This window comes from Cetorhinus maximus, chromosome 3 (genome assembly GCF_964194155.1).
Source record: "Cetorhinus maximus chromosome 3, sCetMax3.hap1.1, whole genome shotgun sequence".
Lineage (NCBI taxonomy): Eukaryota > Metazoa > Chordata > Chondrichthyes > Lamniformes > Cetorhinidae > Cetorhinus > Cetorhinus maximus.
Window position 1 is genome coordinate 88,611,379 of NC_135881.1, and position 19,363 is coordinate 88,630,741.

Genomic DNA, 19,363 nt, shown 5'->3' on the forward strand with positions numbered 1-19,363 from the left:
AGCGCTATCGGTCAATGAAATAGGCAAACATATACTTTAGTGATATGGTCAAACTAATGGAAAATGTGTGTCATGTTTAATAAAAAGCCTCCTCACGAAAGTATAGAAATTTCAAATGAAAAAACAGCATCTCCACAATAAAAGCAATAAGAACATTTCAGGTCAATAGCCTTTCTTCCCTTCACTTTCCACTGATCCTATCCCTTCTTCCAATCTCACCCTTTACCATGCTTTCACTATGTCCTATATCCTTGTGTTCTCTGACCCTGAACAATCAGTATTATCAAGGGTCACAAGCTTTAACAATTCTTGGATACTGATATCCCTCTGGGCCTTTCTTCCCCTTTACTTTCATCTAACCCCACTCTTTCTTCCAATCTCACTCATTGCCATGTATTCACGTTTCTCCTTCTGACCTTCTCCACTCTGACCTCAAACAATTAGTTCTGATTGTCATTGACCTGAAATGTTGGGCGGAATTTAATGGCCCCATCTACTAGCTGAAGAGCAACACCACTACAACTATTTCCAGGAGCCCCAATGGGATAATTTCCCACTGGACTTCCTGATGCAGGGTCGTTACCTCACCTCTGAGCTACTAGCCAAACAGAAGCTGGCAGCTTGCCAGTACCAGAGCCCAACCAGGAATGGTAGACGCTGTTGGTATTGCAGTGGAGTCTACTAAAAGGATCGTTGCTGGAGCCCCTGGGCCAAGGTGAGTGAGGCTGAATCGCTAGGGCAAGTCAGGGAGGCCCCAGTGAGTGGGAGGATGTGTCAAGAGATATAATAATTCTCATAATGTTATTGGAATTTATTGTAAAATAGAGTAATAGTGGGATGTGTTTATGTGTGTGTGTACGTGTGTGTGTTTCTAACACTTAACTGAATTAGTCTGGCTTAGTCTGGGTGCCTGGGTCTGAGAAGAAAGGTCAGGTTCGAAATGTTAATTATGTAAACATAGGGCAGAATTTAGCCCTTGTCAGGCGGGCTTGGCGAGGGTGGGCATGGGCGGTCAGGAAAGCCGACCGCCGGCCTCTATCGAGGTTGGAAGGAGGTTTCGTGCTGGCGGGCCAATTAAGGCCTGCCCAGCATGAAATGCGAGCAGCAGCACTCAGTGCTGCCTGTGTGGGGTGGGGGGAGGAGGGTGAGCGGGGCGAGCGCGAACTTCACGCAGGCGCGTGAGTGTGCACTTGAGAATCTCCCTGAGGTACAGAGCTGCCTCTGGGAGATGAAGGGTTTTCAAAAAAAAAATAAAGAATTGAAAAACGTTATAAAACATGTGACTGTTAGGTTGGACGGGCAGTGAAAAATTTAAGTTAATTGATTACTTAATGGTCTTAATAGGCCTTTTAACTGTCCTGCGGGCTCCGGCGCATGCCCGTCGACCGAAGTATCGCGTGGCTGCGCATTGATGTTAGCACACTTGGCCGACGTCAATGCGTATCATTTCACACTCGAGCGAGTCGGCTGCGCGCCCGCCCACCGAGTAAAAATTTCTGACCCATGTGCCTTACTCTTGCCTTTAAGAAAGTGTAACTGGGAGTTAGATTGATTAGGGGATTTAGAAGTTATCATAGTAATTTATAGATCTATGTGTGTATTTGAAAATCATCTCTTTGATTAATAAATGTTTAATTTAGTTTTATAAAAACCTATAAAACTTGCTAGTCGTATTACTACTGAATTCAAGGCATGCATCTTAAAATTTATACAAATTGAAAATTAGTTGTGACAGTTGTTTCAAGTTTCCCTTTGGGATTTGAACAGCTCAGCATTTACCACCTGCTGTGTCATAACAGGAGGGAAGTCATAATCAAGATCAGCGGATGGCTTCCTGAGGACCCCTCTGTTCCTGTCGTCAGATCCCTTCATTGGGCACAGGATGCCTGAGGAAGAAGGACCTCCCCACCAGGCCTCAAGCGCATCACGCTTTAATTGGCAGCTTCCCTACTTGGTGTGGACCCTGACTGCCACTGATTGAATCCCAGCAGCAGCGGGATGAGGCCCTAAACTGCCTTCCAGGCAGGAAGGCCATCCTTGATCCTTCCCACCCTGGACTTAATCAGGGTGGGTTGGAACACAGGAAGGCGAATAGGTAACTGCCCCTACCTTTCTGCCCATTATACGCCCCTCCCTCACTTCCCAGCCCACCACCGGGGGAGCAGTAAATTCCCCCTGTTTACCCTGTTTCTCTCTTTGCAGATGCTGCCAGACTTGCAAAAAATAAAAGCGCATGATGTAGGGGGTAACATATTAGCAAGGATAGAAGATTGGCTGGCTGGCAGAAAGCAGAGAGTATGCATAAATGGGTATGGGTATTTTTCTGATTGGCAGGATGTGATGAGTGGAGTCCCACAGGGGTCTGTACTGGGGCCTCAACTTTTTACGATTTACATCAATGACTGAGATATGGGGAGGGAAGACATGGTAGCTAAATTTGCAGATGACACAAAGGTAGGTAGGAAAGTATGTTGTGAAGAGGGCATGAGGAGGTTGCAGATGGATATAGGTAGGTTGAGTGAGTGGGCAAAGATCTGGCAAATGGAGTTTAATGTGGGCAAATATGAAGTTGTTCACTTTGGCAGGAAGAACAAAAAAGCAGAGTATTACTTAAATAGAGAATGGTTGCATAGTTCTGAGGAGCAGAGGGATCTAGGTGTCCTAATACATGAGTCACAAAAAATTAGTATACAGGTACAGCAAGTAATTAAGAAGGCTAATGGAATGCTATCCTTTATTACGAGAGGGAGTGAACATAAAAGTAAGGATAAAAATACCTAGAAAAACTCAGCAGGTCTGACAGCATCTGCGGAGAGGAACACAGTTAACGTTTTGAGTCCGTATGACTCTACAACAGAACTAAGGAAAAATAGAAAAGAGGTGAAATATAAGCTGGTTTAAGGGTGGTGGGACCAGTTGAGCTGGATAGAGGGCCACTGATAGGTGGAGATAGCCAAAAGATGTCATAGACAAAAGGAAAAAGAGGTGTTGAAGGTGGTGATATTATCTAAGGAATGTGCTAATAGGTGACATTATGGGTAGAAAGCAGGACGAGCAAGGTACAGATAGCCCTAGTGGGGGTGGGGTGGGGGGAAGGGATTGAAATAGGCTAAAAGGTAGAGATAAAACAATGGATGGAAATACATTTAAAAATAATGGAAATAGGTGGGAAAAGAAAAATCTATATACATCTAGGCACTTTACAGCCTTCTGGACTGAATATTGAGTTCAACAATTTTAGATCATGAACTCTCTCCTCCATCCCCACCCCCTTTCCGATCCCCCTTTTTTCTAATAATTTATATAGATTTTTCTTTTCCCACCTATTTTCATTATTTAATCCAGCTCTACTGGTCCCACCCCCCCCACTTAAACCAGCTTATATTTCACCTCTTTTCTATTTCTCCTTAGTTCTGTTGAAAAGTCATACGGACTCGAAACGTTAACTGTGTTCCTCTCCGCAGATGCTGTCAGACCTGCTGAGTTTTTCCAGGTATTTTTATTTTTGTTTTGGATTTCCAGCATCCGCAGTATTTTGCTTTTATTTTATTATAAAAGTAAGGATGCTATGCTTCAGTTATACCGGGCATTGGTGAGACTGCGCCTCGAATACTGTGTGCTGTTTTGGTCTCCTTATGCATTGGAGGTGGTTCAAAAGCGGTTTACTAGATTGATACCTGGAATGAGTGGGTTGTCTTATGATAAAAGGTTGGACAGGCTGGGCTTGTTTCCACTGGAGTTTAGAAGAGTGAGGGGTGATTTAATTGAAGTGTACAAGATCCTGAATGGCCTTGACAAGGTAGACGTTGAAAGGACGTTTCCTCTTGTGGATGAATCCAGAACTAGGGGGCACTGTTTTAAAATTAGGGGCCGCCCTTTTAGGACAGAGATGAGGAGAATTTGTTTCTTTCAGAAGGTTGTGCGACTTTAGGATTCTCTGCCTCAGAAGGTGGTGGAGGCGGGGTCATTGAATATTTTTAAGGCAGAGGTAGATAGATTCTTGTTAGGCAAGGGAATCAAAGGTTATCAGGGTTATATAGGAATGTGGCAATCGAAACACAAGAAGATCAGCCATGATCTTATTGAATGGCAGAGCAGGCTCAAGGGGATGAACGATCTACTCCTGTTCCTATTTCTTATGCTCTTATGTTCTTATGCAGAATATTTCCTGCATCTTCTGTTTTTATTTCAGGTTTCCAGCACTTACAGTATTTTGCATTTGTAAGAACATTTGCATGTTATTGTACTTATTATTTGTAAAATCTTAAGAAAAATATGGGCACTTTTAAAATTAATTGCCAAAACATATTTATGACCTTTTTCAAGCTTTGCCGCTACCTTTTGAGGGATATATTTGCTTCACCTCGGTGCTACTTTAATGCATGGACTATAACAGATCAGGAGGTAACTATGAACTCTTATTATTATGAAAATCTAATGCAGCAACTGTTGTAAAATACTCCTGGTGAGATTATTATTAAATGGAAGTCATATGCCAGCTCAACAGATCAGAACAAAATAGTTGTTATTCCATTAAAACAGAATGAGATTATCAGTATACCACTTGTAACAGATTCCTTATGAAATCAAACTGAAGTGGTTTTATCGTGTTTTGATTCATAATTACAAGTAGCTTTTTTAATAAATAAATTTCTCTTTGTGTTAGAAGGATTCTGATAGTATAAACAGAATGCAGTGAGGCATAGTGGGAAACAAGGTTGAATCTTATTGAATCTTAAGGCAATCTATTCATTTATGAGTTACGATTTTTAAAATTATTTACGGAATGAACAGTCATAATTCCCCACTATTTATCCTCTACATGCATGACTGTATCACTTGCTTTTTGAGTGCAACAATCAATTGCCATGACAGCGAGTCATAATCCTGAATTATTTACAGACATATTTAACTAAGATATGTGTTTTTTTTTAAAAGGACATACAAGCAAAAGCTGGCTGAGACTGTAAAGTAACCACTTGCTGGAAAATTCCTATGTGGATTACACGTGACCAACTAGCTCAAAGAGAACAGCATGTCGCACCTAAAAAAGTGTCAGGGCCTTCTCAGGCAGAGACACTTTAAAGAAAGAAATGCAGTGCAAAAAATCTGATTACCATCTCAGCAGAAATCATCTCCTGTTGACTAATATCCCATACCATGGATATGATCCGAGTTGAAAGAAGGTAGTTTCTGGGTGAAAGACATGGTTTTTTCCCTCCCAGGGATACACAAGAAAAGGGGTTAAAAAGCTAACTGCAATGCTGGTCTCCACGTGCTAGTCTGGTGTTCTGGTTCTACTGTGCTAGCGTGTGCTGTGAAGGTCACAGCTGAAGAACAGTAATTTCGCATCCCTACTTTTGCAGGTAAAAAAAAGTCTCTCTCTCTCTGATTGCTGGAAGCAAGTTACAAGTCAGCAAAGCCACAGTTAAAAAGGAAACAGGACAACTCCTTTCAGTTAACATGCAGAACCAAGAATCTCCAAACTAACTGCTCAATTGCCAAAGTCAGCTCTACAGGAATCACGCAACTTAACGGCCACAACGTTTCACCACCTACAACTCACGACAAGCCAAAGACTAATTAATGTATCTTTTTTAACTTTTATTTCTGGACTCACTTCTCATTTCTCAGAGACGCTTAATCAATATTTTGCCTCAGTTTTCACGGTGGAAGACCAATATACCACCCCAATAGTAACAGGTACAGCAGAGGGTATAGAGAAGGAGGAACTTAGAACAATCACTATCACTAGAGAAAAAGTACTGAGCAAACTGTTGGGATTAAAGGGTGACAAATCCCCAGGACCTGATGGCCTACACCCCAGGTTCTTAAAGGAAGTGGCAGCGGAGATAGTGGATGCTTTGGCTATAATATTCCAAAATTCCCTGGATTCCTGAAAGTTTCCAGTGGATTGGAAAAATGCCAATATAACGCCCTTATTCAAAAAGGGGGGAGGCAGAAAGTAGGAAACTATTGACGCTGGGACACTGAATAAATTTAAGGAGGATATAGACAGATTTTTAATTAGTAATGGGTTGAAAGGTTATGAGGAGAGGGCAGAAAATTGGAGTTGAGGCCGAAATGAGATCAGCCATGATCATATTGAATGGCTGGGCAGGCTCGAGGGGCTGAATTGCCTACTCCTGCTCCTAGTACTTATGTTCTTATGTTCTAAGCTGTGTATATGTGCATTGCAGTTTTATTATTTTTTCTGAAGTTTTAGTAACTAATAAACTCATTCTTTCTTTCAAGAAAGCCTGGTTAAATTGGCTCCTTCTAAAACATAAATACATTTGGACAAAGAAAATCTGCTCAATCTCTCCTCATAAGACAAGCCCCGCATCTCTGGAATCAATCTAGTGAACCTCCTCTGATCTGTCTCCAATGCAACTACATCCTTCCTCAAGTAAGGGGACCAAAACTGTGCACAGTACTCCAAGTGCGGTCTCATCAATGCCTTGTACAGTTGCAACAACACTTTCCTATTTTTATACTCTATTCCTTTAGCAATAAATGCCAAAATTCCTGGGATTCTTTAAAATTAACGTTGTTACGATCAACCAAGGGGGTTGAATAAAGAAGGGAGCCAGTTCATCCCTCCTCACCTGGGAGCATAATAATTTGGGGTACCTTGTCTGGTATCAAAATAAAATTGCGGGGACCTCGCCCGGGGACTGGTCCGAACACAGTGCACCATTTCTTATGCCAATGTGCAATGCATTCTCTTTTCTGGTGATATCACAGAACAATAGTGAACCTACCTTGCATTTATGAGGTACTGTGCCAGGCTAATATTGGCAGGTGATCCTGTGATGGTAACCTGTCGCTCTGTGGAACCTTCTGTCGCATTTGCAATCTTGATCTGTGCTCCTGACATCTGCCTAATTTCATTTATTTTGCTTCCTTGTCTGCCAATAATACACCCTATTAACTGAAATAGGAGAAAAAATAGAAAGACTTTTAATCAATTGTTAAAGTGGACATGTAGAAACAGGCAATTGATAAATTAATATCTATTTGAAGTACCTATTTCTGTTAAGTAATTGAAAAGCACTGCACAAAATTCAAACTGCATAATATTGAAGTAGTGAATTAATACATATGACTAATTCCCTATTTAATAAAGCATTTGCAACAAAACTCCAACCTGCGGTCAAAGCATAGAGCGGACAGGTCACCTGGTGGGACATAAATTTGAGATCCATCCTTTTCCAAGTACTGCTTTAAATTCCAGGGAGTGAGAGCTGCAAGAAATCAAGTTTTCTGCCTTTTCCTGTGCTTCAAAGTCCCATGTTTGAGGAAATCCCTTGGCTACCTAAGGAGTTCCAAGAGCATGGACTTTTAAGGCCTCCAGAGTAGCTGTTGGCCACTCCACCTTCCAACAGTAGATCAGAGCATGTGCTGCTGAAGTGTCATTCTAGGCCTTGGAAGTCTGTTCTGACTATGTAAATGACCTCATCCATTCAAGGAACTGAGAGGCCTGTGCACCCCCTAACTTACTAGTTCTTCACGTTGAAACTCTACATTTTACAGTTATATGTTGCACCATTGTATGGCTGCTACAGAAATTGTAATTAGACTTTCTCAGTGTAACATAGTAAGTTTAATATATGTTTTTAATATGAATACAAGACTTTCTTTAATTTGCCCTGTGAAACACCTTGAGATGTTTCTGAGGGCTATGATAGATATCAATAATTAAAATTCTTTATTTTTTTCACCCTTTGACCAAAGTTCCTAGAGCAGCACCTGAGCAGGCTAAAATCACTAACCAGTGGATATCACTCTATCACTGTATACATAAACAGTAGCGATCAGGCATGTCCAGAGCAGCCACTACAAAGTATCTTCTTCCATTGAAATCACTGGAGCCACTCTGGGACATTTTTGGGTCATCAGAATGGTAAAATAGAGGAATGGAGACCTCAATTAGGTAAAACAAAAAAAAACCTACAAAAACTATATCTACAAAAAGGCAGGGTTTTTTTTCCATTGATACAGAAATTGTAATACTTTGCACAGAAAGGCTTCCAGCCTTTCTTTCTCTTTTAGCTTGTCACCAGCTGCTCGATTGTATTTTTCTAGTTCTCACTCACCCCTTTAGATCCTCCTGCACTACTCACTGGGCGGAATCATCCCAGATTTACACTAAATGCGGTAGACAGCGGGTAAAACGACGTTTTACCCACCGGCCGCAATGGCAGCTTTTCACGCTGTATCGTCCCAAATGCACCAAATTATTTATGCATTCCCGGGAAACATGCCGTTTTGATGGTGGTTGGGCTCTCATTTGCCCACCCGCCATCACCTTGCCGTTTCATCATGCTAGGCGCTATATTTAATGTCCAGCTACACGCATACATCTCAGTGCTTCCAGCTCAGGACTACTGCAGGGAAGATGTCCACGAAAGGCAAAAAGACTGCAGCCCCCATGTTTAATGAAGCCTCACTGGAATGCCATTTGGACGCTGTGGAGGCCCTCCGGGACGTCCTCTACCCCCACTCTGGCCGCAAGACGGGCAGCGGTGTCATCAATCCAGCATGACAGACGGTGGCAGTGGTGGTCAGTGCCAATGCTGCACAGAAGAGACTATCCATCCAATGCAGAAAGAAGATGAATGATCTCATTTGTGCAGCAGGGTATGGCAACCATCTCATCACTCTAAACTCACATGCTCAAGCCCATCACACAGTCACTGGCATCTCACTTACTGCCAGCTCAAGGGACATCACCACACACTCTCACACACGTACCCTCACATGTCCATCTGGCTTCATCTCCTCTGGAGACTGCCTCCTCAGCCTTCACCACCTTGAGGACACTTGCACAGATCAACATGTGCCCCCACACACACTTTGGGATACTCTCCTCCCCAGTACAACTCTCGTCCTGCAGCCTCTTCCCTTGCCTGAGGCCACGTCCCTCTTCCCCAAGCAAGGCCTTGCCCTGCAGACATTGAAAAACCACCCAAATATGGCTGATCTGGGAGGTAGACACCTACCCGTGAGCCCCTCTAGAAGAGATATGATGCTGTCTGTGAAACCTGGTGCTGATGACTGCGAATGCTGACCGAAGCAAGGTAGGCAAACAAATCTTGAAGTCCTGAGCAAAGTGCAGCCTGCCACGTGCACGTTGCTTATGTGCTGTTGTGAAACACGTCATCATGTTTTCCCGCCAATGTGGGTGGACGATCCAGCAGGTGGGGGGATGAGTCCGGCAGGCTGGCCTTATAATGATATGCGATGTATTATAATGAGGTTCCCAATGTCTGATGGTGGGAAATGCGGCCTGCCATTGGCGGGCTAAGCGGATATTCGCAAACTGGTTTCATGCCGTTGTGAAACTGATCGCACCATATTATCCGCTCATGCCACCAAACACACCTGACACTGGCAGGCATGGAAAATCTGGGCCACTGCCTCAGTTCCAAATGAGCAGTTCACCAGGTCCTTACTAAATTTTGCACTTTTGAAGATGTGACCTGGTTTCGCTGTGATTATCATTTTGCATGCCTTCCTGTTGGGAAATGTATACTATTTTCTCACTGCTGGCAATAAGAATGGAAACAGAAATTTCCCATAGGCAGAGCTGCAGGCACAAACTATGCTGTAAGAGTGAATGCTTGTACCGCTGGATTGTATAACTAAAAATTACTGCATATCTGTAATTAGAAGTAGAATTACTATTTAAATAAATAAAAATTTAGCGGTAATACATTACTTACATAATTGGCATGATAGGTAAATTTTAAATCATGAAAACTTGGCTGAGTTAAGAGGACAGCTTTAACATTAAACTAAATTTTAGCCCCACACATTCAATAAACCATGATGTGAGCACAATGCATTTAGTTCATAAAATGGTGCCCTTCTACAATTTTTGCATGCTTTAAATGTATTTTGGAAACTGGATAGCAAGTTTTATCAGATCTTATGGGTCATTCTTACAAGTCAGGACTTTGATGCAAATGATGTGACAGTCGTTAATACCTTACAGCAACTGGACAGAATTCTTTACTTTATAAGTAATGAGGTATGACTAGCTGCTGGCAAGCTCAAATAGTTAGTTGAAGGTCACTGTACTGACAGTGTATTAAAGGGCCTAATTCCTAAAGTAATGGCACCTCCAGTGAATGCTGTAATCCATGGAGTTGTGATTTTTTAACAAAGATACCAGCATAAGCTTTTGTTTTCACAGAGTGTGTGGATGTAATTAGCCAGCACAGATCAGCAGCCCTTTATAAAACCTATCCGATTTTTATTCCACGGATTTCAATGGAATAAAAAATTGTTCACGTTCCATAAAAAATTCCATGAAACGTGGGTGATCCATTTTACCAAATTATCACTTAGATGGTGAAGATCAAAATCTACTCCTTCATCGATTTCAATATTTTAAAAGATTTTTGCCAGTATATAGTAAAAAAAATCCTGTTTTTTTCTGTCTTCACTGCCCTTTCAGGAGCAGAGATCCACATAATTTAAAAATAGTTTAGAAATTCCAGCCCTTTGGAGCAGGGAGAGAATACAAGAAGAGTTGTGGCCTGAAATTTGGGGTGCAACTTGAATTTATCCTGAAAACTCAACTGGGATGGGAGTGTGGAACAAAAAAAGATACAGCTGCTGCCTAAAGGTATGTCTGGAGATGTTCCTTCCCTAGTCCAGGAATTCCACCCAACATGGCCCTCTTTGGTCCAGTGGTTCACATGCCATTTAGAGCCACAAACGATACTATTGTAAGTTCAAGTTAAGTTACCTACATATTGGGCTGAATTTTCATGAAGTGCTGAGGCAGATGTGCTGGCAATTTTATGTAACTGGTTGGTGTTTCAGTCAGCTGGTATGTTCCTGCCTGTAGCCTAATTTGAGAGATGCAGCTTCTGGGGATTGATGGCTACCTGCCTGTCAGCGGTGGGTAGCCAATTAAAGTGCCTATTGAGGGCACTCTTTACACACTGTTTGGAATCTCCCAAACAGAATATGGGCTCCCTGTTAAGGCTGAAGCCCATCAGAGGTATGAAGCTGGCCTTCCAGCAGCAGGCCAGGAGCCTGCAATGCCTTATTTAACTTCCCCTCCTACCTTTGCAGTCTCGATTGCCTGCAGCTGCAGGCCAACCTATGGAGTGGTTTCCCCACAACAATACTGGCATCAGAGCTCTGACCACATTTATTTTTAAATATTAACAAGTCTTCAGGGGCATTCTTGTGGTTTCCCACCTACTTCAGTACTGCTCACCTCTGATCGGTGGACGGTGATCCTCTAGTGCTGGACGGTCTCCTATTGGCCCTCCAGACTTGGGAGTCTACCTGCTATCCTTAATTGGACAGGGCTCCCATGTTAATAGTATGTTAACTGTAGCATTAAAGTTAAGGATATATAGGTGAAAGATACTGATTGATTAAGTACCTTGAGCATCAACAAAGAGAAAAGGGCGTTGGTTAGGGAGGAGGCAGACATTTGTATTGTTGCATTCTGTAAATAAATTTAGTATTAAGGAAAAGATTGGTGCCTGGTTTCCTACTTCACCATCTGACTGTCAAAAGTTTACTAATGGTAGCAGAGAATGTTTCCCTAAAGGTAAAGAAATTAAGAATTTTTTTCAGAAAGGAGATTGTAATCTGAGCTACTTTTGTAAAGAATGGCTGAAAACAAGTGTAAATTGTTATTAAGGTATGAATACCCACCAATGTTCTCCAAATTCGAACCTTACGACCACTGGACATGTGGGCACGGGTTATGTCTTTACTGAAGGAAAAACAACAGATGACACAAAGCTGGGTAGGAGGGTGAGCTGTGAGGAGGATGCAGAGATGCTTCAGTGTGATTTGGACAAGGTGAGTGAGTGGGCAAATGCATGGCAGATGCAGTATAATGTGGATAAATGTGAGGTTATCCACTTTGGCAGCAAAAACAGGAAGGCAGATTATTATCTGAATGGCTATAAATTGAGAGAGGGAAATGTGCAATGAGAAACCAGTTGCTGAAGGTAAGCATGCAGGTGCAGCAGGCGGTAAAGAAGGCAAATGGTATGTTGGCCTTCATAGCGAAAGGATTCGAGTACAGGAACAGGGATGTCTTGCTGCAATTATACAGGGCCTTGTTGAGACCACACTTGGAATATTGTGTGCAGTTTTGGTCTCCTTATTTGAGGAAGGATGTTCTTGCTATAGAGGGAATGCAGCGAAGGTTTACCAGACTGATTCCTGGGATGGCGGGACTGACATATGAGGAGAGATTGAATCGTTTAGGGTTTTATTCGCTGGAGTTCAGAAGAATGTGGGAGGGATCTCATAGAAACCTATAAAATTCTAACAGGACTAGACAGGGCATCTACCTGATGGTGGGGGAGTCCAGGACCAGGGGTCACAGTCTGAGGGTACGGGGTAGACCATTTAGGACTGAGATGAGGAGACATTTCTTCACCCAGAGAGTGGTGAGCCTGTGGAATTCACTACCACAGAAAGTAGTTGAGGCCAAAACATTATATGTTTTCAAGAAGGAGTTAGAAGGAGAAGGGGTGAAAGGGATCAAAGGATATGGGGAGAAAGCGGGAGCAGGCTATTGAGTCGGATGATCAGCCATGATCATAATGAATGGCAGAGCAGGCTCGACTCCTGCTCCTATTTTCTATGTTTCTATGTATGGTTTTTGGCATTGTTTCTTCTGAACAAAAGTAAAATCAGAAGCAAAGTATTTCATGAGCTCAATGCCCATTAATTGGATACTGATGGAGTTTTGGATCTTCTATTAAGCTTCATGCGTGAAAGTTATGATGAAGATGATCTCTTAGATGCCTATGAGACATGGTCAGACTTTGGTAAATTTTGAAAGACAGATGGTCATTCCATAGAGGAATATATCATGGACATTAATAGACTGTTTAAAGATTGCCGGAATTTACTTTGGAGATTCTTTATTCGTTTTGCATTTAAATGCTGGATTGTGCTAAGGTGTCCCATACGGATAGGTTTCTGGTTTAACTGGCATTCAATTCTCAGAATGAAACACCCTTTTGGATCAAATGTCTGCTACTTTAAAAAAATTCCTGGGGAAGCAGTCATTTCCAGTAGACTTGATGGAGCAAATGGGACATTCCAAGGTGTCACAAAGGATGGAGATCTCAACAATTGCAGTCTTTTGAGATTATTCTGAAACAGGACACAGGCATCAGTAAAAGTGAAGGGTTACACACAGAAGGAATGAGGATGAAGGTACTTCCATCAAACCTGGATATCATAGCAGACAACAGGATTGGAGTAGCAACAATAGACAAATGAGCTCCAGGAATGCCCAGGGAACAGTTAACAGTTGCTTCTGATGTGACTCAAAATATCATCATGTGATGCACTGACCAAAATGGAACAGCAGGGTTTTCGAAGCGACACATGGCACAAAGAATTTGGAAGTTGAAGATGATGATCAATCTGACGGAACTGTACCAGTTACAAGAAGCTTTAGTCTGGAAATTAGTGCATTAGTCACAATTGTGATGTGTTAGATAGTGTTTGCACCTCAACAGTGTGTAGAACAGAAATAAAAACATAAAATGCTGGAAAAACTCAGCAGGTCTAGCAGCACCTGTGGAGAAAGAAACAGAGTTAACATTTCAAGTCCAATATGATTTCTTCAGTAGTTCCAAAGAAGAGTCATATTGGACTCAAAACGTTAACCCTATTCCTCTCTCCACAGATGCTGCCAAACTTTCTGAGTTTTTCCAGCATTTTCTGTTTTTATTTCAGATTTCCAGCATCCGCAGCATTTTGCTTTTAGTTTAGTGTGTGGAGCGCATTGGTTAAAATGCTATTTAGATTCACTCAGTAGAAAGGATCAAAGTAAGATTAGGGAGTATGAAAGTTCTACTTGTTTCAGGTTGGGGATGACAACACATTGAGGTTAAACTGTAGTCTCTGGTGAGATAGAAGGCTTGCTCTGCAGCAAGTCTTCCATCAGAAAAGGCACAAATGAAACTGGACAAACATGATAAAGCAATTATTTTTAGAAAGTCAGTGGATCTGCAGTTTACTCAATAAGGCATCCCCTTAACAAAACCTGACATTTCTAATCAGAATGTTAAAGAAGTGTTGATGGTATCAGGCGATCAGAAACTGAGAGCAAAAAAGCAAATTGTCTTAAAGACACACAGACAATTTGCTCATCCTTCTTGTCACAAATTAAAAATGGGTGCAGGTGTGGTTGATAATGAGTATGCAAGGCTCATCGAAGAGATTAGTGAAAAATGTGACATTATATTTTTAAAAATTGGAGGACACTGCCACATCCCATTATAAGTCTTCCATTAACAAGAGAATTTAATGAAGTAGCAGCCGTGGGTTTAAAAGTGTGGGACAAAGACAGAAACATTTTCATTTTATATTTTATACACATGGCAACCTGATTCAGTCTTTTTACAGTGGTGAGAACAAAAGAGTGATTGTAGAAAAAGTCATGGAGAAATGGATAGGGACCAGACTTGGAACACAGGCAATATTTCTGACTGACAATGGTGGGGGGGTAAAAATTTGCTAATGATAAGTTCACAGACTTGTGTGAAAACTTAGTGGTCGTGTGGTCATGAACACCACAGCTACAAGTCCTTTCAGCAATGGACTCTGTGAAAGAAATCACATGATGGTCAATGAGATACTCCATAAGATCTTAGCCGATCAACCAAACTGCAAGTTAACAACTGCACCGGCCTGGGTGGTCAATACAAAGAATTTGTTTCAGATGCTTGGGGGTATAGTCATTATCATTGGTCTATGGAAGGAATCCCAAATTACCTTCTGTGCTGTGTGATAGTCCCCCTGCCCTAGAAGGGACTTCAATTAGTTCCATTTTTCCTGCACGTATGAATGCTTTACATGCAGAGAGAAGGACATTCATCAAGGCTGAAGTCTCAGAGAAATTCAGAGAAAATCCTGGGGATTTGGCATACTATAAAAGAGAGGAGCATAAAGAGTGGAAAGGTGCAGATAAAGTGACTGGGTGTGATGGTAACAGTGGTTCTTCAACATGGTAGTCAAACAATTAAGGTCTGTTCATCACGGTTAATCGGGATTGATTACAAACTTTCATAATCTGAGCAGTTAATGGAAGGCGATGAGGCACCCTGTATTTCACATACAGGTGTATTTCACATGTGTTTGACATTTATGAGGAACAGAACACTGTATATCAGGGGCCGGATGGTAATAGGCAGAATGATACTAAGGCACAGGACAGGGCCATCAATCCAAAGGACAACTGTCTAGAGTGAGTACTCAGGTGATGGACATACCTGTGAATGGAGGGATGTGACTATTGTGGGAAAGCTACTGGCAAGTTTAAGTATTGGCTAAATGTCCAAGATGATGGACAAGAAGTATGATCTATGGCCTTGCAGAATGGAGTGAAAAGAGTGGAAAGCAGGAAAATGCAGTACAAGTTTTCACAGTGGATCTTACAGTGACTCTTGTGCTAGAAAACAATCAGGTACTGGTGATAGAACCTCTGAACATGGGAGGTAGAGATCCTGTAACAGTAATCCAGAAAGACATAGAAGGGGGCAAGTAGAGGCCATAGCTTGACAAGAGTATGCAACATAGCAAGAATAACAGAACATTCTAGAAACACTACTCGAAGTAGAAGCCCTTATGATTGAGAAGTTTTGGTGGCTGCCAACAAATTAGAAGATAAATTAATAAAGGCAAACCAAAAAGAGTTGGGAAAGTTGGAAGAAATTTGGTATCTACTCTCAACTGTCAGATGGAGGATATATTCATGGCATTGTAGATTGATAGATATTTTGCAGGAAGAAAAATTGCACAGGGAAGCGTTTTTGAAACCGCCTAAAGAGACAAGCAATGTAGAAGGGAAGCTGTGGAAATTAAACAAATGTGTTTATGGATTGAATGATGCATCAAAAGCATGGTATTTCTCAGTTAGATCTGTCTTGCTAAAATAGGCTGTACTCAACTGAAAGCAGATCCAGCAATGTCCTACTGCTACCACAAAGGGAAACTCTCAGACATATTTATGATGCATGTCAATGAGTTACTAAGAGGAGGTTCTGTGGAATTTGAGAAATTTGTTATAAATAAGATTAATGGGGAACATAAGATTGAAAGTTGGGCTTTGTAGTCCTTTAAATATATAGCTTAAACATTGAGCAGAATAGGTCTGGAGCAATCTTGAATCAACAATCTTATCTGGAAATTGTTGCATATATCCTAATGAATCATCACAGAGAGATGATATTGCATCCAAAGAAGAAAAAGGCTAGGTTGTTGTACCTCTGATGAGTGAGTAATTTGTCAACATTGAGGATTTAGACTTATGCCATAAATGGCCTCTAGGTACATACTGTGGGGGTACTGGCACCCATGAAACCAAACTATGGCAGGAGAGAAATGGGAAGAAAAGTTTCATTCTTGAAATGACATTCTTGTGGGGGAGAGCAAACAGCCAAAGGTCATGATCCACATTGATACTAATGACATAGGTAGGAAGAGGGATATGGTCCTGCAATCGGTATTTAGGGAGCTAAGTAGAAAATTAGCAAGCAGGACCTCTAATGTAGTAATCTCCGGATTACTCCCCATGCGATGTGCAAGTGAGTACAGAAATAGGAAGATAACACATATGAATGCTTGGCTGGATAGATGGTGCAGGAGGGAGGGCTTTAGATTCCTGGGACAGGCTCTGTGGGAGATGACACCTGTACAAGCCAGATGGGTTGCAACTGAACAGAGCCGGGGCTGAGTTCCTTGTGGGTTGTTTTGCTAGTGCTGTTGGGGAGGGTTTAAACTAACTTAGCAGGGGTCTGGAAACCAGGAGAGAATGTTAGAAAGTAAGAAAGGGTGCATAGAATGTTGGGAGAGGCAGATAGCACTAAAATAGGGAACAGTAAGTTAATAGAGTCAGTAAAGGAGCAAGTAATGAAGTCTAAATCAGGATTACACTGCATGTATGTGAATGCACGAAGTATAGCTAAGAAAACTGGGGAGTTACAGGCAGATTGCTTTGTGGGATCATAATGCTGTGGCGATAACAGAGACCTGGCTTAAGGAAGGGCAGATCTGGGTGCTAAATATTCCTGATTACAAAATATTCAGGAAAGATAGGAAAGGGAAAAAAGGAGGAGGGGTGGCATTTTTGATTAAGGAGAGCATTGCAGTACTGGAGAAAGGGGATATGTCAGAGGATTCAAGGACATAATCGATTTGGCTAGAGCTAAGGAATAAGAAGAGTGCAATTACATTGCTCAGTTTAACATACAGACCAGCAGCATCTGAGAAGGATATAGAGGAACAAATCTGCAAGGAAATTACAGAGAGGCGTAAACATCATAGAGTAGTTATACTGGGGGACTTTAATTACCTGTTTATAGACTGGGATAGTGGTAGTGTAAGGGGAAGAGAGGGACAAGTGTTCCTAGATTGTGTTCAGGAGAACTTCCTACAGCAGAATGTGTCCAGTCCAACAAGAAAGTAGGCACTGCTAGACCTGGTTCTTGGAAATGTGATGGTTCAAGTGACAGTGGGGGAACATTTAGGGGACAGTGATCATTGTATCATAAGGTTTAGGATGACAGTGGAAAATGACATTGGTCAATCCAGAGTAAGAATAATCAACTGTCACAGAGTGGGCTTCAATGGGGCAAGAACGAAGCTGGGCCAGATAGACTGGAACCAAAGGTTGGCGGGAAAAACAGTAGCTGAACAATGGGCTACCTTCAAAGAGGAGATGGTTTGGGCACAGTCAAGGTATGTTCTTTCAAAAGGGAGGGGTAGGACAAATAAACCCGAAGCTCTCTAGATGACAAAGGAGATAGAAATTAAGTTGACAAAGAAAAAGTGGTCTAATGACAGGTGTCAGGCAGCAAATACAATTGAGAACCAAGCCGAATACAGAAGGTTCAGAAGGGATGGGAAAAAGCAAATATGAGAAGCAAAGAGGGATCATGAAAAAAGACTGGCAGCTAACATTAAAGGAAATCCCAAAGTATTCTATAAGCACATCAATAGTAAAATGGTGGTAAAAGGAGTAGTAGGGCCAATTACAGACCAAAAAAGGGATTTACACATAGAGGCAAGAGGCATGGCTGAGGTGTTAAATGGATACTTTGCATCTGTCTTTACCTATGAGGTAGATGCTGACCAGGTCATGGTGACAGAGGAGGAAACTCAGTCACTAGAAGGGTTTAAAATTGATAAGGAGGAGGTATTGGACAAGCTGTCAGTACTTAAAGCTAATAAGGCACCGGGACCAGATGAGATGCGTCCAAGAATATTGGGTGGAATTTTCCAAGCCCGCTGGCGGCAGGCGTGATAGGCGGCATGTGCGGAAAATATGGTGGGACCACTTCACGACAGCGTGAAGGCAGGTCACAATCTTCTGCTCAGCCCGCCGATGTTTTCCCCCATCAGTCGGCGGGGAGTTAATTGTAATACATTAGCATATAATTCAAAGGCCATCCTGCCAGGCTCTTGGAACCCCACCGTATAGTCCGTCCATGTCGGCAGGAAAGCACGTCAATGTGTTTCACAACAGCATGCAGGCGACGTGCACTTGGCGGCCTTCACTTTGGGGAACTGAGGTGAATGAGCAGCACCGTTCTCCACAGTTCGCCCAATGTTCATAGGCCTCGGGTGCCGGGGGCAGGGGAAACTGATACCTGGCCCTGTAGGCAACTGCTGAGTGGTGGGGGGTGTCTGGGGGCAAGTGTTGGCCCTCAGAGGCGACTGCTGCGGCAGGTTGGGGGGGCTCAAGTGCTGCCCTGGCACTGCATCCTGTGCATAGGCAATCGAGGTGGAGGGCAGGGTAAGCAAGGGAAGTAGCCATGCATTAGGGACGCCTGTATAAACTGACCATGCCTCTGCAACTAAGACAGATCAGATGCAGCCACAGTGATATGATTGGGGTCAGGCTCCTAGCCTGCCCACCCATACAAGCAACACGGAGGCACCGAAGGGCCACCAAGCACTCCATAACTACTTACCCCCCCACTCCCACAAACCCCCCACCACCCACCCTCCTACCCCTAGCACAGGCTTCAAGTCCATCACCACTTTATTGGACCGTGGAGCAGTTGGACTGCACATGTTGTACAATCTCCTCACCAATGCTGGCCATGTAGCAGTCACTGCTGGAGGTGCTCACAGCCCCTTGCAATCTCAGCATCCTGGTTTGGACCAGTGTCCCCCATTTCGCAGGTTGACAGGGCAGCCATGCAACACACTCATCATTGGATATCCGAGGGGTGACCAGCACTCTCAAAGAAGCATTAAGGGATGGTTACACAGGGCCAGGAAAGGTGTTAAGTACAGCCATGATAACCGCGTCTCTCTCTCTTTCATGCTGCAGGAGGACCACGTCAGG

The 19,363-nt window shown here is 42.6% G+C and overlaps 1 protein-coding gene across 13 annotated transcripts in view; it reads right to left on the reverse strand.

Moving 5' to 3' along the window:
• LOC144678767 (poly(rC)-binding protein 3) overlaps nucleotides 1–19,363 on the reverse strand; it is a 532,576-nt gene that overhangs the window by 23,319 nt on the left and 489,894 nt on the right. For all 13 annotated transcript variants that reach the window (XR_013576176.1, XR_013576177.1, XM_078538655.1 and 10 more), the window contains one exon: nucleotides 6,765–6,934. Coding sequence is in view for 11 of the 13 variants with exons in the window: in XM_078538655.1 (XP_078394781.1) it covers nucleotides 6,765–6,934 (170 nt within the window). In the remaining 2 variants the exon portion in view is untranslated. The remainder of the gene's footprint in view (nucleotides 1–6,764; nucleotides 6,935–19,363) is intronic.